Source organism: Candoia aspera, chromosome 7 (assembly GCF_035149785.1).
Source record: "Candoia aspera isolate rCanAsp1 chromosome 7, rCanAsp1.hap2, whole genome shotgun sequence".
NCBI lineage: Eukaryota > Metazoa > Chordata > Lepidosauria > Squamata > Boidae > Candoia > Candoia aspera.
The window spans coordinates 75,822,503-75,848,004 of NC_086159.1; the positions used below are offsets into that span (position 1 = coordinate 75,822,503).

A 25,502-nucleotide genomic window follows, 5' to 3' on the forward strand; every position below is an offset into this window, starting at 1 on the left:
TCGTTTTGTTTTTAGTCTTGGCAATGAATAGAAGGTAAATCAGGGAAAGCAATGAGAGGTATGCCCCCCTTTCTGTTTGCAGCATTTTTGTACAATTTATTTTACATGTTATTTTATAATACTTCCTTTCTAAATGCAGAAAGACAATCTGAGAAATAACTTCAAGCCAAAACACATGATGTACATTATATTAAGACTCTGCAATTATTTTAAACACTGTAGAAAAAAAAATAGAGGTATGCAAAATGTTTTTGTGATAAAAACATTCCAATCTTGGAATAGGAGTTCTGAGGTCAGACCACATCTGGAAGAAGTGGCCAATGGGCATCCATGGGGAAGGAGCCAGATGTGTGTGTGTGTGTGTGTGTGTGTGTAATGACAAGATCTGTGCAATGTTGTCACCACACAAATGCCACAGATTTGTCATGACACAAGTATTTAATTGCCGTGTTTGCACAATGACATCACGAAGCTTGTGATGTCACTGTGGGTTGCTAGAGATGCTGTGGACTGAATGGGTCTCAAAATATTTTGCACACCTTTTGAAAATAAGAGAAATGTTAGCCATTGAAAATACAGCTGATCTGCCTGGAGAAACAAGGAAGAATGAGGTTCCCCCCAAGATTCGGATGGACCCCACTCGGCTGCTGTTCAGAAAAAGCATGAAGACCTTGCTCTTCACCCAAGCCTTTGGCCAGGGAGGGGGAGACCCCTCGCTTCTTTTGCCATCTTTTATCTCTATCTTTTAACTTTTATTGATTTGATTGTAATTGCTTTGCTTGATTGTGGTATGCCACCCAGAATCATTGAGAGTCGGGTGGCATACAAGTCTAATAAATTATTTTTTAAAAAGTGCTCGAGAACAGAGATTGCAAAACTTCAGATGGGAATAGGCTTTCGTCATTTTGCGGCCCTGTTCCCGTTACGGGGCGCCCTTTTCAGCAATTATAATCTAATAAGTGAGTGGAAGCAAGACACGACGAAACAAAATCTAGAACGGATTGAATTTAGATCAACAATTAAAGTATTATTGAAATACAGGTAATATGAATGCTTCCAATGTCTTTTACCCTTTTATCATATTAAAAATCCCAGGCAATGCTTTTGAAGGGCTTGGGAGATGGCACCAAAGGATTTCGAGGGGTCCTGTAGTTGTGCTCTGAAATATAATTGCCCCTGGGGTCCCTGAAGGATGTGGTCAAAAAAGTCAAGATGGCATCTGTGATGGTGTGATTGAAGCTCTGCTTGGCTTTTAGTGTGGCACACATTAAAAAAACAACAACAGGTGGATCTTTGGTCACACTGTCATGGATGCCCTCTTCACTTCTTTGACCACACCCTGCAGGTACCTAGGTAAAGGTAAAGGTTTCCCTTGACGTAAAGTCCAGTCGTGTCCGACTCTAGGGGGCGGTGCTGATCTCCGTTTCTAAGCCTTAGAGCCGGCGTTGTCCGTAGACACTTCCGGGTCATGTGGCCGGCATGACTACACGGAACGCCGTTACCTGCCCGCCGAAGCGGTACCTATTGATCTACTCACATTTGCATGTTTTCGAACTGCTAGGTGAGCAGGAGCTGGGACGAGCAACGGGAGCTCACCCCGCCGCGCGGTTTCGAACCACCAACCTTCCGATCAGCAGCTCAGTGGTTTAACCCACAGCGCCACCGCGTCCCCTTAATATAATATAATATAATATAATATAATATAATATAATATAATATAATATAATATAATATAATATAATTAATATAATATAGGTACCTATATTCAAGTAAAAATCACTGGATTTTATACCAGATGAAATCCTTTTGTGAAAGAAGTCATACCCATAATTCGCTTAGCTGCTTCTTAAAGGCTTTCTCCCCTTGTACCAAACCACTGCATAAATATGACCCAGCAGTATCTCTTTTCTGCCGTGTCCCTGTGACATTGCCTTCATCTCATCCTCAGTTCCTGAACAAGAAGGGCTTAAGTCATCCTTAGGTGCAACAGCATCAAAGTCATCTCTGTCCTCCACCCCTTATTTCAAAACCACCCAAAGGATGCTTCAAGGGTCACATAGGGTTAGGGTCATACTAAATGGAGCTAAATTTTGGTGCAATACTTCTGAATATTCACTCTGCAAGGGCTCAGAAGGAGCATGATGTCCTGGTGCCTGAAGGTTAATGACTCAACCTAAGGCCACTACATTCACTCAAATGAGGAAGGACTATAGTATGTGACAAGTTATTTCTCTCTCCTTTAAATTGTCATTTGGACTATATCAAAAAGGGAGCAATATGTTATGATGCAGTTATTTTTTGCATGCTTCTTGATTGTTAGGAAGGACTCAACTGACTAAGAATTATAGGAAGCTTCCTTCAGATAAAGTAGAGATGGAGGGTGAATAGGATGGACGTATTCATAAAGATTGTTTGTTTGTTGAACAATGCTAGAAGCTGCTGGCTGAGGATCTTCTTGAGGTCCATATATCTGAGCATTGATGACACAATGGCTTTCTGAAGAAGATCAGTGACTACATTTAAAATGTCATGTGGTTTCCCCCGGAGTTCTTCAACAGTTTGGTAAATCAAGATGACTTCAGACTCAACCTTCCATTGATCTACAACATGGGATATTTCATCATATGACATTGCTTACCTTTCTTGGCTTCACTTTGTCGTGATAGTCATATTGAAAGATTCCTTTGTAGCTAAGTCCTAACCACCAAGGAATTCCCTGCTTATCCTAGAATGATGGGGGAAAAACATGCCTAAGTTAATATTATTCTGAAGTGGGTTCCGCAACATAATATAAAACAGAAGTAAAATAACTTACTATTTTACATACTGTATGTCTGGGCAATCCAAATGTCATAACCTTTGGCTACCAGAGTGCTCCTCAGCAAAGGTTTAGCGTGGAATTGTGATTCTTTTTTCCTTTTTAAAATTTATTTTTGTATAGAGTATCCAAATTTTGTCTCTGTCAACAAGGATGTCTCTAGGGGAGGTCAAAAAAGTAAAAATGGTGGCCTTGGCTGCACGACTGAAGCCCCTCCCCTTTTCTACATGCATTGCATGTAAGATAATATAAAAAGGGGCATGATTTTGATTGCATGGCAGCTGCCATCTTGACTTTTTTGACCTTCCCCATGGACACTCCTGCTATTCATGAATAGAACTAAACAGAAACATTAAAAGGAATACAACCTGAAAGGAGAAAGCTGCTAACCAGTGGTTTGCATCCTGATAGATTTTTGTAAATGGAACCTAATTTTGAGTAAACACTCTAGAATGACCTTGGCCAAATGGATGGGTCATTGCTAGTAAAATGTAAACGTCACTTGGAGGTCCCATTTTAGTTGTGGGACCTTTGTGGAAAAGCCAGTGACTTTGCAGGGAACTAAGAATTTCTCCACTGGAAGCTTACACTCTTTAATATATTTCCCTCTTCTTAGAAATTATGATTTCTGAATTTGGCACACACTATTCTGTTAGTAGTTTCCATGAATAATCTGATATTCTCAAGGTAGAAACCAAAGAATAATGATAACCACAATATGAATTGCACATGGCAAAATTATTTGTAAACCAAAAGCATCCAAGGGCACTTCCACCATTGGACCATTCCAGAATCAGCTCTGCAGTTCTGTGATCTTGCACATCTTGGTGTTTATCAGCTGAGCTGGTTTATTTCTGCCTGAGCTGTCACATATTCAGTACAGTTAAAACACTCTTTAAAAAAAATTAAACAGTGCAAATCTGTGCAACTTGTACACAGTCTACTTCTCCATTAGAAAGAATTCTAGTCTTGCCTTGCCTACCAAGTTCTGACCTTTAGGTCTTTCAGGGAGAATGATGACTTGATGCCTTTTCAGTTCCTTCTCATAGGAACTCCTGGGTTTTTTTTTTGCATATGAACAGATACATACAGCATGAGCTAAGGACATGGATGGAAGTGGAAGATTTATTTAACTTATCTTTTGTGCAGTGAATGACTGAGGGAGTTTTTGTTGCTGTAGTACCTGCAGGAGTTTGGGGCAATGACTGCTCCCTGTTCTCTGTGTTTTGAAGTTGGCATGCTTCATCTACATGCTGCTTTTGAGAGACCGAGAACATGGCAATATGGAAGTGCCCTAAACTGCCAAGGTTCTTCAGTGGCTGTGCTGTTTGAATGAATAGTGCAAAACCACAACTATTTTACACTGCCATTCGGATATCCAAGACCATCAAAACTAAGATACAACATAGTTAAATTCTCAGCAATTATAATGAATTGTGTGCTTTTATGCATTTCGGGTATCTAATTTTTCAGTTTAATCGACTTCACTATGAAGTCATGGAAACTACTTATTCATCTTAACACAGGAAAACAGTCAGAAGTTTCATAACAGAACCGCAGATAAATAAAGAATAATCATTTCAGTTGTCACTGTTCATGGTCGATCAATTCATCAGTGAAATAATATTTTTCAGAGTGCACACACCTTGACTGCATAATAATGTACTCCATATGTTGGAAGGGATTCTACAATGCTCATATAACTAGGGAAAGAAGCATAAAAAAACTCATGTCAAAGATTGAAACAGCATGGTAGTTATGCAAAACAGCATACTGACATTTGGGAACCTTTCTAGTATGCCTGGACTTGCATCTTTTAAACCCAATAGTATGAGTTCTTGTCACTGAAACATCATAATGCTTTACTTATGTAACCCTGATGGAGAATGCTGAGGAGTGGCAGAGCATACTTATCCAATCAGCAAATAACATAAAACATCTTATGAGACAGGCATACACCCAAAGGATGTAAATATGGAGAAGGAAAGAGCCTGAAAAAAATGCCCCCTAGAAGAGGTTTATAGTTGTTTCTGCCTTTATGGAATTCTTTCTGCAACAGTTTGACTTTTGATGAACCCCTTTGCAACTGTACCCTGCAAATAATTGTGGGATATGTTCTAAGAAACTAATTCCATTCTTGTGCATCAACTAAGTACACACTTTGGGGCACACCTGATATCCACCTGAAAACCTGGATTGCATATAGAAATCTGGAGTGCCAGTGATATTTTAAGAGGATCTCCATTATTACTGATATTCACTTTAAGGTATTGCTTATTTTGAAGAGCCAGTTTTCTGGATCATCATTTGAACAACATTGCTTTGAAGCCAAGTATGCTACGAAAGACATACTGTAGAGGTCACAGTGAGGTACAGAATTCACATTGGCCAAAATAGTCTGTGTCTAGAATTCCCGTTCCCAACTTACTTGACAATGGCTTGACCTCTTGTCTGACCATTCAGCTTCTTGTAATGCTCAATTACTCGATCCTCACTTGGAAGAAAAGAAATAGAATCTTATTACATTTAGCAGGCATCGCTGAAAAAGTATGATGGAATTCCACAGTAGGAGAACCATCTCATCGGTGATCAACTCAAGAAATCTCAAAGATTGGACAAAGCAACGGAAAGCAGGAAAAGCAATGCTAGCCATCCTAGAATATATTCTTCCATTAAAAAAGGCTTTATTTTTATAAAATAAAAACATTAGCAACAGAGAAGTAGAAATGCAGGAGGAGCTGAGTCCCAGGTCATGTAATATTTGAAAATGATTGAAGTTTGCTTTACATTTTCTCCTATGCCACTCTCTTGCCAAAAATGGTGAGGAAGCACCATATACTATTAAGTTAAGAAAAAGATTCTCAAACTGAGAAAGTCTCATGAATTATATACAGTATCTAAGCGTGATCATGGTCATATAATTCAATATAAATAGGATCCCATTTGTTTGCTTTTTTGTGATACAATCCAGACTTACAGGAAGATGGCATACATAGTAGAGTTCCCCGCTAACTGTAGTTATGAACCAGATGTTCCAATTCAAGGACTGTGTACTCTCATCCATTATGAGTTCTCTCTTCCTTAATGTTGATTCAGTGTTATACCTGCATTGACATCCTGGTTGAGAGTAATCAGGTTCAAACAAGCAACCTCTAAGCAGGTTGGTTCCCCACTTTTCTCAATTGTCGTCTTCTTTCCATGCTTGCACACCATTTTTCTGCTCTTGGCTTCTTCCTCCCATCCCATGTCCCTACTGTTCTCTGCCCATCTCCGGTGCTCCCCATATTCTTGTTCTTCTCTGCTCTTTTTTCATCCTTTTCAGTCCATTCCTTGGCTCTACCTGTGCTCAGCACTGTGTTCTTCCCAACCCACCCTCCCACTCTCCCTTCCCTCCCCACTTCCTTCCCTTTCCTGCCAGGATCTAGATGTTGTTGTTGTTATTATCATCAATGGAATGTTGTGTGAAGGAGTATTTACAACTGTGTGTTTAAGTGTTGTATGAGAACAAAGGAGTGGGTACACTTGAATGCATCTGTGTTGGTCTTGGATTGCAGAGACCAGATCAAATCCCCACTTGATCAAGCCACTCTCTTCCAGCTGCCTCAGAGTATAGCTATGGGAATAATGTTAGAGCTGATTCCATCCTCTAGAAGCTGCTTGGAGCTTTCAGAGAAAAGATGGGAGAAATGCATTAAAAAATAAAGAGTGTAGAAAAGAATGATAACCCTAATAGGTCAGCAGCTATTATAGCGTTTGAGAAATTTCCCTGATAGACTCAACTGGAATTTCATAGATTAAACTGTGGAGAACTTTCTCCATAGTTTTGCCCTGGCTTAACCCTAATTTTGCAGAGAAATGGGTCAGTCATTCCAATGAGTGTGTGGGCAAGGGAGGGAATAAAGAAAGATCACCCAACCGCAAAATGAAAATCACATTCCCTTGCTGTCATCAAATTACAACACTGTAGAAATTAAAGGGGAAGCAGATAAGAGGGCTTGGAGCCAAAAGCTTAAAAAAAAAACATGAAAGACTCAGAAGCTCAGCAAAGCTTCCTGAACAAATTCATATTTGTGCTGATGAAAGGGATGGGAGAGGGACTTTTCCACAGGGCCTTCCATTTATTTTAAATTGGATGCTTCCATCTTTTCTAATGCGCCAGTGGATTTAATTCTCAGCCTAGCAGGAGGAGAAAATGGGAAAGCCCAGAGATTATTCATAGGGCAGAGTATCTGTAAAACTCCAAATAATCCTCCTGGGTCTTGTACTTGAGAATTTTTATAGTATGTACACAATGCAAAGTGGGGAGGTGGGGGGAAAACAGCTCTTGCTTATGTTGCAGACTTTCGATGAAGCAACCTGTTGAATATCCACTTGGTGAAAAATCTGGGAAGGGTTTAATTGTTTAGAACAGTGTTTCTCAACCTTGGCCACTTGAAGATGTGTGGACTCCAACTTCCAGAATTCTGGGAGTTGAAGTCCACACATCTTCAAGTGGCCAAGGTTGAGAAACTCTCATTTAGATGCTAGGAAGGATCCTACAACACCGAGGGTAGCAAAATCCCATGGGGAGGTGCTGCAGGTAAGAAAGTGGGCATGGTCCAAGGAGCAGACCAACTGCAGCTCTCAAGGGCTGTATCTGAATGACACAGTAGTGTTTGTGTTTACCTTTTAAAGCTTGGCTAGTTTGCTTGGGGCACAGTGGGTAGAGTGAACCCAACCCATCGGATTAATTAAGTTTCCTGACCTTGCCAAGATTCCTGAGAAGCAGCTGAGAGAAATTCCTCTGAGACATTGCATCAACTCCCTGCTCCTCCACCCAACACCCAGCCTGGCCTTGTGGCTCACCAGCTCAGAAGTAGCTGAGGTCTTTCCATCTTGGGAAGTGTTTGGGCTGTCTTTTCTGAAGGGCTGGATGGCTCAGCAGGGATGTTCCCAGCAGTGGCAACCCTAAAGAGGGTGTCACCAAGGATTTTTAAGTAGTTAACTGTTAGTGTGTGGATCAGTGTGTGAGGCATGTAGGGTCTGCATCTGTGAGGCTTGGGGTGGCCATTACAGTGGTGATGGGGAATAGAAGGGACATTAGTAGGTTGGCAAGTCATTACAAGGGGAGCTTGCTAGGTGGTTGACTCAATGGCATCTAAGTGTCTTTCCAATGTGCTTCAATAATGTCTCTGTGATACACAGATGAACTATGGGAGATGAAGCAGTAAGTTAGATGGCTAGAGGGCAAGTGAAGGCCAAACATAGACTGGATCATTCAAGTTGTTATTTTGAAGGATGTGTACATGTTTCTTTATGTGTATGATCCACCACTTGTCCTCTGGATCCTTGGCCAACTTGGCTTGTAATTTCTAGCTGGAAGGCTATAGGAGATGCCTTAGTTAACAGCATAAATACCTTTCTAAGGCAGGACTGTCTGCCTCCTGGTTCAAAGGTGGCAATTATTAGACAGCTTCTTAAGATGACTGTCCTGGGTCCCTCATAAATGAGCAATTATAGGCTAGTCTCTAACTTTCTAAGGTTGGGTAACGTGATTGAGAGTGATGGCTTCTCAACTGTGGAAGAAGCAGATTACAGTATCTGGACCTATTTCAACCTGGCTTCAGAAAAAGGCTATGGGGTTAAGTCTGCCTTGGTCAGCCTGATCAGCCTGATCTTCAGGGACTGACAGAGGGAGTGTGACTCTGCTGGGTCACACTCTCATCAGCTTTCAGTACCCCCAATCATGGTATTGTTCTGGATCATCTGAGAGCTTTTGGAAAAGGGGTAATGGCTTTGCTTCTGCTTCCATTTTGGTCCCTCAGGCAAATCTCAGAGGATGTCACTTGCAGACAGCTGCTCCCTGAAATGGGAGCCATTATATGGTATCCCTCAGGGCTCCATTCTGTCTCTAATGCTTTTCAATATGTACACACAAATGCTGAGGTAGATCTTCAGGAGATTTGGAGCTGAGTACTATTGGTATGCTCATGATAACTAGATCTATTTCTCAGGGTCATCTTCAGGAAATGAAGTGGCTCCTCTCTTAGTAATGAGCTGGATGATGATAATAAAATGAAACTGAATGCAGTCAAGACAGAGCTGCTCACCATGAAGCCAGAGATCTATATAATATGAATGGGCCTACACTCTCCACAAAAGAGCAGGTCCACAGTTTGGGGGTACCTCTGGATCCAACTCTCTCCCTGGTTTCCCAGCCACAGCCAGGAGTGTTTTGGTCGGCTTCAACTGATCTGCCAACTGCACCCTTTCCTGGAAAATAATATCCTTAAAGCTGTGGCACAGGCCCCTGAAAGCTCCCAGCAATGTTCTCTACCTGGAGCTGCCTTTGCACCTAGTCCAGAAACTTCTATTGGTCCAAGTCTTGGCGGCCAGGCTGCTCTTAGAAAAATGCAGAGTCCATAGTACACCTGAGCCAGTTGGTTTCTTGGACTGGTCATTAGCTCTGAAGCCCTACATGGCTCAGTTGCAAGCAGCCTGAGAGAGGCCCCATCTGCTATAAACCTCTCTGCTCCTGGAGATCATCTGAAGAGGTTCTCCTACAGTTGCTGGGAGCTTCACCAGTGGTGACTCACAGCCAAGCCTTCTCTGCTTCTCTGTTGCTAGCCCATTTCTCTGGAATGCCCTCCCTAATAAAGATGGTGGAGGGACCTGCCCTCTTTATTAGCTTTTCAAAAGGCCCTTCAAGCACATTTCTTTAGTATTGGGTTGTAACTGTTGATTTAAACTGTTAATTTTAATTATGAATTTTACTTCTTTGTTTTAATTGCCATTTTAAGTGAAGTGTTGCTTTCAAATCTGTTTTTGTTGAAAGCTGCAGAGACACTTTATATACCAATTTAAATAAATTAGCAAACCATTATATGATAAAATAAGCCAAATCTTCAGAGAACCCACTGTCGGCACAGTGCGCAGTAGAGAAAGTAAGAGGGTAGATCTTACTAAAGACGTCAAATATTTACCAATAAGCCAGAGATGGGTGCTCCTTAAGGGCTTGTGTTGGAAGTGCTGGCAACTTCTTCAAGTCAGTCCTTACAGTTTCAGTGCTGAAAAAGAGAAGGTTCCCCACAAAAACGAAAGAAAAGAAATTCAGTTTTCTAAGTAAGTTAACCCAGAGACTCTGTGGCTAATGGACAGGTCAGGCTTCAACGTTTATTCTTGCTTAATGAAAAGCTGTGGAGCCATTCCTGCCCCATTCTCTTTATTTATTTTGCATTAGGGAGCAGAGTGACCTTTCCACCACAGCATCATCATTGTCTGAGCAAAGCTACCCCAGATGTTGAAGCCTTTTGCTTCCTCCATTTCGTTTGAATTTCTGAACACCACAACACCACCACTACGCTTTCAGAGTGGGTGATCCGGTGTGGAAAGCCATATGTGCAGGAAAAAAAAAGAGAAAATTCTGCAAGGAAGAAAGCTCTCTAAAGATTTTAATGACTTCCAAAAATGCTCCAAGAAGCAGTTGTTGATTAGACATCTCTAGCCAGGAGTTGCTCTTCCTGCCTTGACAAATCTTTTGTTCACCCACCTTCAGGGCATGCTTGAAGTGCGGGTGGGGATTACATTTCCTGTGGGAAGGGACAGGCGGATGAAGCTCTGCAAGGCTGAGAAACTTGGCAAAATAAAATAAAAAGGAGGAAAATTCCTGGAACGGAGAGGTGGTTACAGCGAGACTGTTGAGATTCTGACTTGCCTAATGAAAGAAAGTCTGTAGCTTGGTTTGACTTGTTAAATTTATTTTGGAATAAATAAATGTTTTTAAAAAACAGCGAACAAAAGCCCAGAAAACATGTATCTTTTATGTGCTGAACAAAATCAAACTTTCATTTTTATTTAGGTCTTATCGCATTATAACCACCCAAAGTCCCCCTTTTTGGGGGGAGATGGGTGGTGTTAGAAATTTGAGAAATAAATAAATAAAATAAAATTATCCTATCCCATTATTAACATCTAAATCAGCTTAATTTAACCGTACCGTCCCTTCCTCCCCAGGTGGAAATTAGGTATAAACATGGGGACTTGCAGTCTAGATTTCTCAACTGTCCTCAGAATAGGAGTTTTGTCAGTACAATGTTTTTTTTAAAAAAACAGGAAGATGGGTAATTCTTCAAAGCATTGTGTTAACACACTCCACAGGACAAATCAATAGAGCCAGACTGGTTCCCAAGGAGGATCTATTTAAAGATAAACTACAGAAACAAGATCTCTGGTAGTCATCTGCAGCTCTCACCACTCACAACCACTCACACATTGTTGTTGTTGTTGTTATTGTTATTTATCCATTCAATCATGTCCAGTTCTTGGAGACTGCCTGGACAAATCCCTGCAGTTTTCTTGGCAAGGTTTTTTTCAGAAGTGGTTTGTCTTCTTCCTAGGGTTGAGAGAGAGGGACTGGCCCAAGGTCACCCAGCTGGCTTTGTGCCTAAGGTGGGACTAGAACTCACGGTCTCCTGGTTTCTAGCCTCGTGCCTTAACCACTACATCAGATTGGCTTTCCACTCACTATTAAGAAGCTACAACCCATTTAGGACAAGAACACTCTATTTTCTCAGGCACTAGGTGATAACTACCCAAACTGGCACATTCTCACAAGCACCAGAAACAACAGACCAATGATGCTAATGTGGGAACCAGACCTGCAACAAACCAAGATGTCTACTCTGCCCTCCCGTTTACAACAACAGCGCCATCACAGAATTAGAGACGGCTTCACGTGTTCTTCCTTCAACGTGATGCATGGCATCATCTGCCAGCCACTGGATTCTACCTTGGACAAACTTTGTGCAAAATAATAAACCCAAGTTTGATATCAAGGCTCAAAGTAAGGGCAAAGGAGTATCAGAACATTTTAATTTCCCAGGACATTCAAGGACAGATTTCAGAGTTGCCATTTTTAAAAAAGGAACCGATGCCAGTGATAGAGTGATAGCCTGCCAAACTCAGAAACATCAAAAGGCTATCTCAGAAGGCCTTAACAACCACCAGGGATTTTTAACACATGATAGGTGCTAATTGATGAGGTAACTTGTAATCTGTCTCACATGTAATCTGCATCTGCATAGTCATCTTTTCTCCCCTCCCTTTGCCTCATCCCCTTTTCAAATCCTACATCAGTTTAACCACTCCATGCATCTGATTAAATGAATTATAGTTCACAAAAGCTTTTGCCTTCAACATTTATTAGTTGCAAAAGGTGCTACCAGGCTTCTTCGGATAGATATTGTGTATGCTTCCAGCTTTCTGGTATCATTTTTTTTTTGCAAACAAAAAAAAGAAATCAGTAAATTGATTTCTTAACTCTCTATTTTTATATAAGTCTAGCTATACCCCTGAAGATAAAAAAACATTAACCTTTCTTTTACATGGAGTCAGTTGCTTAGAATCTCTCAAATGAGCACTCCCATTTCAGACTTTTAAGACACTTCTATTTAAAATACGTTAATATACTTCCTGACTAACCGGGAACATATTTTAAAATAATCCAAATGATTAATTAATAAACTTTACAGTCCTAGCTTGGTCAGGGGTGCCTGCAGAGGGTGGTCCAAAAAGTCCACAATGGTGTAATAGATGCTCCACCCAATGGGCATAAAATAGGCGGAGCTTCAGTTGCACCGTTGTGTCTGCCGTCCTGACTTTTTGGACCACACCCTGCAGACACCCCTCCATGTAGTTTTCAAAGGGCTATTCAAGAATGTCCATGCTTGACAGCATCCAAGCAGGAGACCCAGTTGTCTCCCTCAAACCGTCCTGCCTGAGTAAATTCTGTGCATGTCCTGAAACCAAGATCCTATTCAAGCAGGCCATAACTGACTGATTTAGTTGGACTGGCTTTGTGTGCATTTATCGCTCTCCCTATTTCTCTCTTTCCCCATAGAAATTCCTTTTTTTATATCTAGAGAGTTATCTTTGTTAGTTTTTAAGAGGGAATGCCTCGTAAAAACCTGACCACATGCAGGGCTGCTCTGCCAATCTCATGTTCCCCAGAAGATCACAATGTTTTGTTAACTTCTATATTTCTAGCTCCTTGCTGCAGAAAAATCTAAGACACCTTCCTTCCTACAGGCAGTCCTTGCTTAATGACCACTCATTTAGCGACAGTTCAGATTTACGACGGTGCTGAAAAAAACCAACTTGTGACTGGTCCTCACACTTATGACCATCTCAGAGTTCCCACAATCACGTGATCACAATTTGGGCACTTGGCAACCAGTTTGCATTTATGACCATTGCAGCGTCCCATGGTCACGTAATCACCATTTTCGACCTTCCCAACTGGCTTCCAGCAAGCAAAATCAATTGGGAAATAGCATGATTCACTTAACAACCACATGGTTCATTTAATGACTATGGTGGACTGCTTAATGACCACTGCAAAAAAGGTGGTAAAATTGGGTTGGATTTGCTTAATGACCACTTCGCTTAGCAACTGAAATGTCAGTCCCAGTTGTGGTCGTTAAGGGAGGATTACCTGTGCTATCCTAGAAATGAGGCAAAGGAAGAAGGCCTTGGCAGAAGGCTTCAAAATGCCACAGAAGAGAGGCAGTACTTTTGCTTTTATGGAGAATGTGTAAAAGAAGGGGTCTTACTTAAGTCAGCTTTAAGTAATCTTCCCTCCAAGAGCCATAACGTGGTTTTACTTACTATTGATGCCACAAAGTTAACTTAAACTAGAGACTGGCCATAGCCCAAACATGGATCCCCTGCTAAAAAATTTCACAAAGTCCCTGTATTTCACCCCCTTGGCCAGGTTCATAAATCAGGTATAAAGAATTATTCTTTGAGTCTATAAACATGTTACATCCCTACCATGAGTACACTAAATGAAGGACAGAGGCATGTTTATTGATTTAAAAAATATCCTGAGAACATCTTGGCCAATAAACCAACTGATCCAGCCAAGATTGCTCCATATTTAAAAGAGGCAGTGTAAATTATATTGCACAATTTAGCTTGCTGTTACTTGCTTAGACAGCTTCACCTGGGATCTGTAGCAATAGCTTGCGTTGGCTGTGGTTCTTCCAAGAAGACTATAAACCACTAGGCAGACAAATTCTCCTTTGTTTCTCTGGTAGAAGAATTTAGCTTGAACCCTTCACCGCCAATGCAGGATTCCTTGGCAATTTGCCCAAAGACAATGGGAAAATGCATGAGAATCAGAACAAATGTTTCAAGAGATAACTGTTCTATATGTAGCACATTTTCCTCTGACTAACATGGCTTTCTCAGCTCACCAGACATTTCCCTGAAGTGAGTTTCAGTAGTAAATAATTCTTGTCGCTTCCAGATCTCAGTTACACACCTCTTCGGCTAAAATCTTTGGGGAAAGGAAAACTGGATTCACAGGATTTTTGGCTGGCCTGCAACTGATCTGGAATTAATCTGCCCCAGCACCCTGATTAGAAACAATGATGTGGGGTACAGAGCCATATCTTGGGCTGTGCAAAGGCTACATGCGGGAATGCGGGGGCATATGAGCGAAACCCTTATGCATGGGAAGAGGAAATGTCATCTTGTCCCTCAGCCCCTTGGTTTCAAAAACTTTGTTCCCCTCTATATGACAGCAATGGATTTTTTTAAAAAGTTCAGCACATGCATGGGGCAATTTTCCAAAAGAAGCAGAAGGAGTAGCCACCCACGATTTTTGTGGCTCTAGGAAATCTTGCAAGCATTCAAAGGATTAAGCGGTACTTTGCACCCTTTCTGATCTTAGCCCTGATGAGGTCACCCAGATTTACTCTAGAGCAGTAAGTAGAGTTTCTCAACCAGGGTTCCGTGGCACCCTAGGGTTCCACGAGAGGTCACTAGGGGTTCCCTGGGAGATCATGATTTATTTTAAAAATTATTTTAAATTTGGGCAACTTCACATTAAACAGGTAAGTTTCATTCTTTATTTTTAGCTTAACAACACTGTTAGTGCATATATACAGGCCTATCCAAATATAATAATTTTGTAACGTCTGGCCTATCTTTGAGCCTGAATGTGCAGGGGTTCCCCGTGGCCTGAAGAATATTTCAAGGGTTCCTCCAGGGTCAGAAGTTTGAGAAAGGCTGCTCTAGAGTCAACAAAATGACAGGGCAATTCTCACCCATCATGAAACATTCCTCAGAGGCCATCATATTTTAACCCACATTGCAGTTCAGTCCAGAGAGGATGTTCCTCAACCTGATTGTCCCCCCACGTATGTTAGGACAATATTGCCCAACATTCCCAACCAACATGGCTAATGAACATGGGTAACTTGATTCCAGAAAGCCAGATTCATCTGATCCTTTGGCTGATTCTTCTATTATGATTGAGGTAGGCCAGTGTTCCTCAACCTTGGCAACTTGAAGATGTGTGTACTTCAACTCCCAGAATTCCCCAGCCAGCATGGCTGGCTGGGGAATTCTGGGAGTTGAAGTACACACATCTTCAAGTTGCCTAGGTTGAGGAACACTGAGGTAGGCTATCTTAAATGCCTATAGATCCTTGCAACTTTTCTATGGTGCACAAATGCTCAGGCAAGGGAGCTGGGTGAAACTGATTTCCCTCTATTCCCTCTATTCCCTCTATTTCCCTCTCTTATTCTTGGTTTCCTTTTTTCTCTTTTAATTTAGGAGTTTATAGCAATGAGCAATGATAGGGATAAATTGCTGTTTATCACAACTGCGCACTTCTGGCTATGATATCATTTGACAATGGGGCAGCTCATCTTGTGGTCTGGAGGAGTTTGCCAAAGATATGCAATTCTGGGAGTCAAGGACCCAAGACGTCTGGAAGGTACCAGGTTAGAAAAGGTTGAAGTGCAGATTAGGCCTACAGGTCCTTCTGAACATGTATTTATGACCAACCAAGACAAAAAAGCTTGCTAGATCTGTTGAACAAGAACAGGAAGGCAGCTAAACACAGTGATTTGTGAAGGCCTGGTGAGTTCCCATACATTAGCTTTCCCCAGCCTGATGATCTCCAGATATTCTGGGTTACCATTCACAGAGAATGAAGTAGGTTGAAATCTACTTCTGGAGGGCACCAAGTTGGGCAGGGCAGGGTGATTGGATGAGAATGTTTGTTTTGTATCTAAATTAAATGAAGAAATGAAGACAGACCTTCACTTTTCTATTTAAACCACCTGCTGTTTCGGCATGAAAGAAAGCTTTCAGTAGGGCTGAAAGGAACAGCCCTTGTTAAAGCAGCTATGTCTTTTACAAGGTTCGTACAGGTGCTTCAGAAGATCTTCTGGCTGTTTCAGCATGTCCCGCGTGCACAATCACTTTGCTTCACAAGGGGTAGCAGTGAAAGTCTTATCTATGGATGGGTGTGCAGATAACTAGGGAGAGATTTTGAAGCAACTGGGCAAGACTTAAAAAAGATGTAGCTGCTTTAAGCAGTCAGAGAAGGGTACTTCATTTGCACTAATACATTTCCCAAAATACTTCTTTCTTATGCCTTGCAAAGCTCTAACACTGAATTACCTTATAATCTTTAAGACTGTGAAATTGTTTATAAATTAGTAATATTTCTAATCAGTATTTAACTGGACAGATGGGGCAGTTACTTATTTACTTACTTATTTATTTATTAATTATTCAAGTTTCTATTACTGCCCATCTCCCCCCAAAAAAGGGGGACTGTGGGCGGTTTACAATAAAATTATCCTTTAAAAACTCAACACATAAAATTACAAAGTCGACGTCCACAATACTAAAATAATAAATATAAAATCCAAGTGGGAAGATTTCCATTTGGTAGGGGTTTCCTTTCATTTTATCTCTCTCTCTTTTTAAATGGTAAATCCTTAAGAAATAAGAATGATTTAGAGTAAAAAAGCATATAATAATCAAGCTTCCCCACTATGCAAACAAAAAGAGAAATGACCAGAGAGTATTTATGACCGCCTTTCAAAAAAACTGGTGATTTTTTTCTCTCTAAAGCAAAGCTACCCAAAATCACTCCAAATGTATATGGCAACAAAATTCAGATCTGTACTATCTACCTAAGATGCTGTTTTTTCACTGGAAAACATGTTGCAAGACCCATTCTTTGAGTGAAGAATTTGCTATTGAGCAAAGTTATGCAATAGTGCTTTTCCTGATGTTGGGGTTGCCAGTGATTAGTGCATGACTTTCTCTGGAATTCATGGAATGGAAACACATTTCATCACAAATGTCTTTTCTTCTTCTTCTTCTTCTTCTTTTTGTGCGAATCTTAGCAAAACCTGGATTAGTATCTCAAGATTCCTTATTCTATTATATAAACTTTTCCCATTTTATTACTTCCACTCCAGCAATCTGTTCAGTTTCTACAGGATGTATTTTTAGTGGGCTGAAGAGATTTATCTGATATTCTACTTTTCCTGTAAACCTATTTTGGCCAACAAATTGAATAAACCAATGTAAACATAAAGCAATAGTAAAACCATTAATATAAATGGAAACAATTTCCAGCAATGCTGGAAATGTGCTGATGCCCCATGGCACTGCGGGAAACTCAAGTGGCTGACCAGTGCTTTGATCTTGCTTCCAAATAAGCCCCCCAATGTCTGAAGACGTTGATCAGAAGGAACCTCACTTCTGTAAAACATGGGGCTGGCTTTAATGCAAGATCTTTTGTTCCAGTCGCCTTAAATCAGTAACTCTCAACCCTGGCAACTTCCAGATGCATGCATTTCAGCTCTCAGAATTCCCTAGCCAATAATGGCCATTGCTGAGACTTCTGGGAATTGAGGTCCATACATCTGGGAATTGACAGTTTGGGAAACATTGCCTTAAAATTAATCCTCCCCAGACAATGGAGATGTTCTTGAATGTTTATGTATGTTTTAACCACTGGAAAGTTTTGAAAGCTGTCAGCAATAAAGACAGGGCTAGGAATATGGAAAATCAGAAAAAAACAGGTAATATTGGCTTTATTGATCAGAGTATATCAGTGTTGTATGTGAATAATATGAATAATTAGCATGTGTATCTAAGGCTACTTCTACGCTGTCAGCAGCTCCACACTCTAATCCCACAATCACAGTTTGGAAACCATCAGAAATTGTCTTTTGCTCTACCAGCCTCACAGTACTGAAAACAAAGATCACAAATCACTACTTTTCTTCATACTGCTGTAGGAACTGCAGTAAACAAACATCCTTCACTCCCACTCCATGCAAAAAGGAAATAATTCCTCTCACCCCCTTCTCCTCTGCACTGTCTTTACTTGACGTTGTATTCATTTGTCTGGTGGTTGCCAAAAAAAAACAAAAAACAGCAGTCCCTATGAAGGCAACTGCAGAGCTGCCAAGCCACCTTTCCCCTTGAAAGACCTGAAAACCCAGGAGGCAGGAGGTGTGGGAAGGAAGGAGTTCCTGCTAAATGGGAAATGGATCATCTTCAAGCTCCATGGCATTACTATCTCTTTTTGTTTTCTGTTGCAGTTTCACTGCACGTTCTTATATATGCAGCTGAGCCAGAAATTGTCTTGAGCAACGTTATTAGCCTTGCTCAAAAACAGACAGATCAGCAATAATCCTGTGGCTGCCATAAATCAAATTTGCAAGCTATGTTAGTGAATTATTTCTTCTGGCCTTTCAATCAAACACTATTATTAATGACTAAGCAAAGCTAAAAGGTTATGTGTTGGGAAATGAAAACAAGAAGAGGCTTGTTGACATGTCGGGATTTCACAAGTGGTGTAAGGTTTCAAAACTGATGTGTCAGGGAACTCTGCACTTCCTACACTGCAGCATGCCTTGCATCCTCATTATATGTCATTTTGCCCTTTCCTTTTTTCCAATTAAATTCATTTAGGGGTTCATTTAAAGTGTAACATTTGAAGCCACAGCAGCTAACCCATCCACCCTCCATCCCTTGATTTGTACAAACACTAGGGAAAGAAGAGGCACAGAGACCATCTTCATATTGTTGGTACATCTGTGAGGTCTCCATCCACACAGCATCATTGCTGGCATTGGCTTGATGTTGCAATGCAACTGGTTTTGACAGTATGCTTGTAACCTAGTCACCAGGTTGACTTTGGCTGATCTTAAAAGCTAAGCAGGGTCAGCCCTTGTTAGTAGTTGGATGGGAGACCACCAGGGGATCCCAGCGCAGTATGCTTATTTGGGGTGTCAATAAACATCCTGGGAGAAGGCAATGGTAGATCACTTCCTTACACCAAGAAAACTGCATGGAGATGTCCAAGTAGTCTTCAGAAGCTGAAGCTGACTTGAAGGCAACTTTAGTTTTTAACTAATCAAGGGATCCAAAGTCCTTATTATTTAACTGAACAAGTGCCAGCTTTTCCATGGACAAATTGAGCCGGGGGTGAATGAATACCACAATCATTTCAGCTGCACACTCATTCTCTTCTTGTAATTCATTTTTTAAATCCAAACGACAAAAATAACTTTAAGCCTAAAATAGTTACTGTTTGGAAGTGATTTTGAAACCGCTGTATCAGTAGACTGAATACCATGCCTGGCAAGATGAGTCATTTCTTTTGAAATATCTTCCTACTCTAGGGGAACAGACTATTGTACCATTTTATTTATTTATTGCATTATTTATATCCGACCCCCATCCACAAGAATTAAATAGCTCCCTTAGTTCATAAAAAATACAGTCCACAAACAATTGATGCAAACCAGCACATAATCACCACTAATATGAATTAAATATTACTCTAAAAATACCAGTAAACTTAAGAAGAAAACTTTTTAAAAATGGCAACAGCCCAATGGGGTAGTGCCTAAGTCCCAAACTGTCTTTGCCACTTTCCTAAATGCTAGCAGCGTGAGGACCATCTAGAGATGGAAAGGCAGGCTATTCTACAGTGATGGATCTGCCAGCAAAAAAGGCCTTATTTTGGACTTCCCTTTTCTGAGAAGGTAGGGGTCTAATCACCCCTTCCCAGCCCAAACAAAGAGGACGGGCAGATTCTGTTTGGAGAAGACAATCCTGAAGATAACCTGGACCCAATCCATGATATTTCCCAAATTTACAGATTTTGAGCACCCCCCACACCAAGGATGCCCCTGTGAGAGCAAGTGTGTATGTGTATGAATGACACATTTTCTAACCAAATAGCAATCACATTTTCTAAAAAAGTATGTCCATGAAAAATATTCATGCAAAACTCACCTTGAAAAATCCCCTTTTGCCTCCTGTAAAATTACAAAGAAAAAAAGGGGGGGAGGGGGTGCACAGAATGTAATGATTACTTACAATAATCCAAAGAAATATGGAGAAAATACATATTTTCATCTTCAAGCATCATAAAATGTTTGAAAACTCTATTGGAAGATGACCTCAAGATCACCTTAAGAGTTGGGTCCAGATTTAGTCATACTTAGAGTAGCCCCATTGAAATCAATAGGAATGACTAACTTAAGTCTTACAGAGTGTAGGGGGCTGGAATACCACTTCATATCAATCAACCTGCAGATATGTTGTTTACGTGACCTATTGATTCCTCACTACATTCTTTTTTTTTTTTAAATAAAGGGGCCATACCTCCGGTAAGGGTATGAGATTTCTATCATATCATTTAACAACCCCATAAAATCTTGGCAGGGAGGACCTAAAATACATCTTCGGGTGGTGCACCAGCTACTCCCATTCCTGGACCGAGATGCCCTCCGAACAGTCACTCATGCCCTTGTCATCTACCACATAGACTATTGCAATGTGCTCTACATGGGGCTACCCTTGAAGAGTATTCAGAAGCTTCAGCTGGTCCAGAATGTGGCTGCGCGGACAGTTACCGGTGTTGTAAAATCAGCCCATGTGACACCACTGTTATGCGAGCTGCATTGGGTACCAGTTTGCTTCTGGGTCCAATTCAAGGTGTTGGTTATCACCTTTAAAGCCCTACATGGCATGGGGCCAGGTTACCTGAGGGACCGTCTCATCCCCATAACACTGACCCGCCCCACCCAGTCAGGCAGGGAGGGCATGCTGAGGACCCTATCAGCAAAGGAATTTCATCTAGCGGGGTCCAGGAGGCGGGCCTTCTCGGCAGTGGTGCCCACCCTTTGGAATATCTTGCCCCCAGAGTTGAGACAGGTCGGACTTCCAGAAGAAACTGAAGACCTTGTTCTGCTGCCTTGCTTGGGAGGGGGAGAGTGACAGCTCCACCTGGGGGTGGCTGGCGCCATAGCACCCCTTAGTGATTGTGTTCCATCTCCACTTGGATTTTATATTCATTTTCTATTTATATTTTAATGGCAAATTAGGTGGATATGTTTTTAGTGTCATTTTATTGTAAACCATCCAGAGTCCCCCATTGGGGGAGATGGGCGGCGACATAAATTTATTTATTTATTTATTTATTTATTTATTTATTTATTTAAATTAATTAAACATAGAATTGCAAATCTGTTAATTAGCCTTCTCACCAATAATGAGAATTGATTAAAACCTGCAGAGAAGTTTTGATAACACTGCAGCTGTTGCGCAGCCATATGATCCTGGAAAAAGGTGAGGTTGTTTCAAGGTATTGAAAAATGTTCTATGTTGGGGCTCCCAGGTGCTCCAAGCACTTTTCAGAGACTGAAATGTTGCACAGCCTTTTCAGAAGTGACAATACAGCTTCCATAGAATGACCTGCAGAGCTAAATCTTAGAAACTGTGATTCGGTAAAGCATGTTACAAAATGTAGTCTTTCACTTACTGTAGGCTCAAACTATCTTAAAGAGGAGTTCTGTTAACCATTAAGAATACATGGGCAGGTCAGTCCAGAATATTACACAATCAAGGATATTGATGTTTAATCAATAATAGGTTGATTTTCTACTTCGAAAACATCACTTTTGAAGTAGATCTATTTTTTTGTGTCAGAAGCACCTACCAAAGGCACTTCTGTGTTGAAAGGATTTGCCAGTGACATCATCGTTGCCTGGGGGATGCTCAAGGGGGCTCCTTTCATGTCCCTGTTATTTTCCCACTAATTCATCTACTCGCATTTGCATGCTTTTGAACTGCTAGGTTAGCAGGAGCTGGGACAAGTTGACGGGAGCTCACTCCGTCACACGGCTCATGCTCTCGGGTTTCGAACTGCCGACCTTCCAACCTTAATGGTCCTCTGACTCAGCGTCTTAACCACTGAGCCACTGTGCCCCCCGGTGTGGATAGTAGTAGATCTATTAAATTGCTAAAAAAATTCTGACTACCAGCTAGGCCAGATCTCAGGAAGCCTCCTTGTATTCCTGTGTAGTGGCAACGAGGAAGACCATTGTTATTTCGAGGAGTTAAGTGACATATGTTGATTTTCTCCCTCACACAAAGAAGATTAGAGTTTATTATGAGTTATGCTAATGTTTAATTGGCTCGTTTTTATTCCTATTTGGCATGGGGGGGATACGAGTCCCTCCTTGAGGGGGAGATGGGCAGTGATAAAACTTTGATAAATACATAAAATAAAACCACAAGATTGAAAGTTTGTAAGTCCACTCCTCCAACAGCCCTCCAGAACATATCTTTGTTTGGAGTGGGGAGAGAGGTAAGAGAAAACCCCCAGATTGTTTTGTTAAGATCTGTAAGACTTCCCAGGGTCTTGGATGATATCATAGGCAGGTGTTTTTGGGCCTTGGGAAGCTTCCTAGTCAAGGTCAGGTTTTGTAGACTGCCACTGTCCTAACAACCAGGAAACACACTGAGACAATGAACTGGTCTCTAATATTTATTGCTAGTACTTAACAGGAATCCTAACAAACTGAAGAAGCGTGGGAAAAACCCAGACATATAACCCCCGAGGGTTAAGGCGGTCCCGATCTGTGTCTCTTTGAATGGCTGAACAGTTCCTCAGTGCTACGCATGCGCTTGACAGGCTGGATGGGAGCCCCCTGCTCGCCATCCTTACTCATGACAGCCACCATGGAAACATGGTCACGAGGTTTGAGGGCCAGACTTCGATAAGAACTCCTGGGCTTGCTTTTGGGGTTTGGGAGCTTCTGTGCAGACTCTTAAGCGCTGGGGTGCTGCAGAACAAAGAAAGCCAGCCTTTTGGGGATCCCTGTTGCCTTGGTCAGGAGGCTCCTGGGCAACATAAAAGGGATTAAAGGCATCACTTTGCTTAGGTATGTTATGATTTCTTTCTTTATGCTATGCTTTTTATGCTTTTGTTTGATCTGCCTAAACTGTATTTCTGGTTTAAACTGTGTTTCTGTTGAACTCTGTTTGCTTAAGTTTATAATAAAGCTTAAAGTTTCTTTATCCACTGGCGTATTTATTGTCTCTGGATCTAAAAGAAGCAATTGCCTGAGCACCTGATCACTGCTTGGACACTTGGCAGAACATCCTGTTTGGCAGGACTACGACAATGTTGGGAGAGGGAGCTTTCTAAGACCCTTCTAAGACCCGCAAACCAAGGCTGGTTGTGTTGAGCATGTCTCTGAGTCACCAGTAGTTCAAGTCTATTTCATCCAAGGATTTTATCCATAAACCCGGATAATTATTTCCATCTGGAATTGTATTAAGTATAATTAAATGAGTTATATTAATTCATATATTTATTAATCAAATGATGTTTTTGAAATAAACAGTTTAATGAAAAATTGTTTAATTTCACACTCTGGCAATACCTTTGGTGCTAACACTTCCTAATCAGGAATGGTCAGGAAATAAAATAACAAGTTTTAATGCAGAATGATGTGTAAGTCCTTCCTTCTTTCACCCTTGTCTTCACTGCTTCAGCAGTTATGCTATGGAGTAGACTTAAGTACTGTTGATGTATTTTAGATTAATTGATTGCTGTGCTCAGAGGAAATGTTTGTGGATGTCTAGAGTAGAATTTACAATTGTGTTTGTTAATTCCAGCTAATTGGCAATCAATTAACCAGCACTATAATGGAAGGGGGAAAAACCAGTTATTTTATGGTACCCTTGGGGCTAACGATCTTCTTTCCTGCTAATTATATCATGGGGTTGATTATTAACTTGGTAGAACAAAATATACATCTATGAAAGCCAATGGAAGGAATGAGTATCTCTCTGGACTTGATCTTATAATGGAGATCTTAGCAACAGCATAAAATATTATTTTTACCTTTATTTATATTATTTATTATTGTATTTTATACTGTGTATTTTATGGTTGTTGTTTTTAATCAATTGTTGTAAACCGCCCAGAGGCCCCCGACGGGAGGAGATGGGCGGGGACAAATTAGATAAATGAAATAAAATAAATAAAATGAAATAGTATTGATTATACTATCTGCCCATTGATCTATCAGCTAGAAAAGGGATAGAAAATGCTAGAAAATTCTGAGCTGATAATTATCTATCCTGTTTAAACAGGAGAGACAAAATACACATGCAAATAATACAAAAATTAGGACTGTCGGAGAGTTGAATGTAATGGAGGATGGTCAACGTTCACGTTTCTGTCTGGGAACAAAATAACAACAACAACAACAATAACAATAACAATAATAATAATAAATGTAATATCCTCCTTGGAAAACCTTGAAACATAGACAACAAAATCAGCACAGCTTACCTGCAGGATGTATGCAGCCAACTCAAACACAACTTCACTGTCAACTTCAATGAGCTCCTTATGAGAAAAGAGGGGTGGAGTGAGTGGGAATCAAGAAAATGAATGCATCTATTTATTTAATAAGCTACAATAAAGTCTCCAAAGTAGTATACAGTAACATGAGAACCACGGACATATTTCATTAATTTATCTAGTTTAGGTTCCCACCAAAGATTTCTGGCATAGAAAATGTTTGTTGAACAATACTAGGGAGAAGGTGCATAAGACAGATTTTCTCCTGTTTCTCTTAAACATATTCTGTGCTATTTTTGGAACTGCACTGGCTGTATTTTATCATCCTGAAGGTTTCCTGTGGTTTACCATCATTCTTTTGCATGGGTTTCCAATAATAGCTACAGTGCATGACATATAGAAATTCAGGAGAACAAGAGTGTCCAGGCATTAGGATGGAAAGTCAAGATGTTCTGTTGGATTTCTATTTTTCACTGAGTTATTAAAGAAAGAAAATGGAATGCAAGTCAGTCTTTAAGTATTATTTTATTTAACACTACAGTGAAGAATCAGTCTCAGAAGTTGATAACACCTAGCTGAAGCTGGCTGATCTCAGAAGCTAAGCAGGGTCAAGCCTGATTATCATTGGATGGGAAGTCACCAGGTCCATAGGCTAGACTGGGAAGTCAAAAAATATACAGGAGCAAGGCAACGGCAAATCCCTTCCATTTTATTTTCCCAGAAAGTTTTATGGACAGGTCTAAGTACTTGCTCAACTCAGTTTTTACCTTTCAGCAAAGAGAAAGGCCAAGATAGTGATATCAGATAGAGAGCAAGGCAAAGGATAGGCATAGCCAACAAAAAAAGTCTGCCCGGAAGTGTCAGCCCTTCAAGATAGGCCAGGTCAGAAAACAGACATTGCAAGGTCTAGTAAAGCTCTACTTTATTACTGTGTGGTGTAATAACAAAATCTTGAAAGCTTGTCAGAATTTCCCTCCATCCTCTTTTATACCAAAGAGAATCAAGGCAGAGTTTTCTTGAGTCTCTTTCTCACACTCCCTCATATTCTAGGACTGAGTTGTTGTTGACTTTCTCTTTTATATCTTTTTTATTAATTTTTCTTTCTCTTTCTAATTTTTATTATTAATTTTTTATTATTAATTGTTCAAGATATAATTGAGACACATATTATCTCTTCATGGTTCAGCCAACAGTTCTTGCATTCCTTTG

At 40.7% G+C, this 25,502-nt stretch overlaps 1 protein-coding gene across 3 annotated transcripts in view; it reads right to left on the reverse strand.

Moving 5' to 3' along the window:
• FRMD4A (FERM domain containing 4A) overlaps nt 1–25,502 on the reverse strand; it is a 291,903-nt gene that overhangs the window by 70,569 nt on the left and 195,832 nt on the right. For all 3 annotated transcript variants that reach the window (XM_063308199.1, XM_063308198.1, XM_063308200.1), the window contains exons 6-11: nt 24,282–24,338; nt 19,925–19,947; nt 9,781–9,864; nt 5,247–5,312; nt 4,464–4,521; nt 2,639–2,725 (exon numbers count right to left, since the gene is read on the reverse strand). In XM_063308199.1, the coding sequence (XP_063164269.1) occupies nt 2,639–2,725; nt 4,464–4,521; nt 5,247–5,312; nt 9,781–9,864; nt 19,925–19,947; nt 24,282–24,338 (375 nt within the window). The remainder of the gene's footprint in view (nt 1–2,638; nt 2,726–4,463; nt 4,522–5,246; nt 5,313–9,780; nt 9,865–19,924; nt 19,948–24,281; nt 24,339–25,502) is intronic.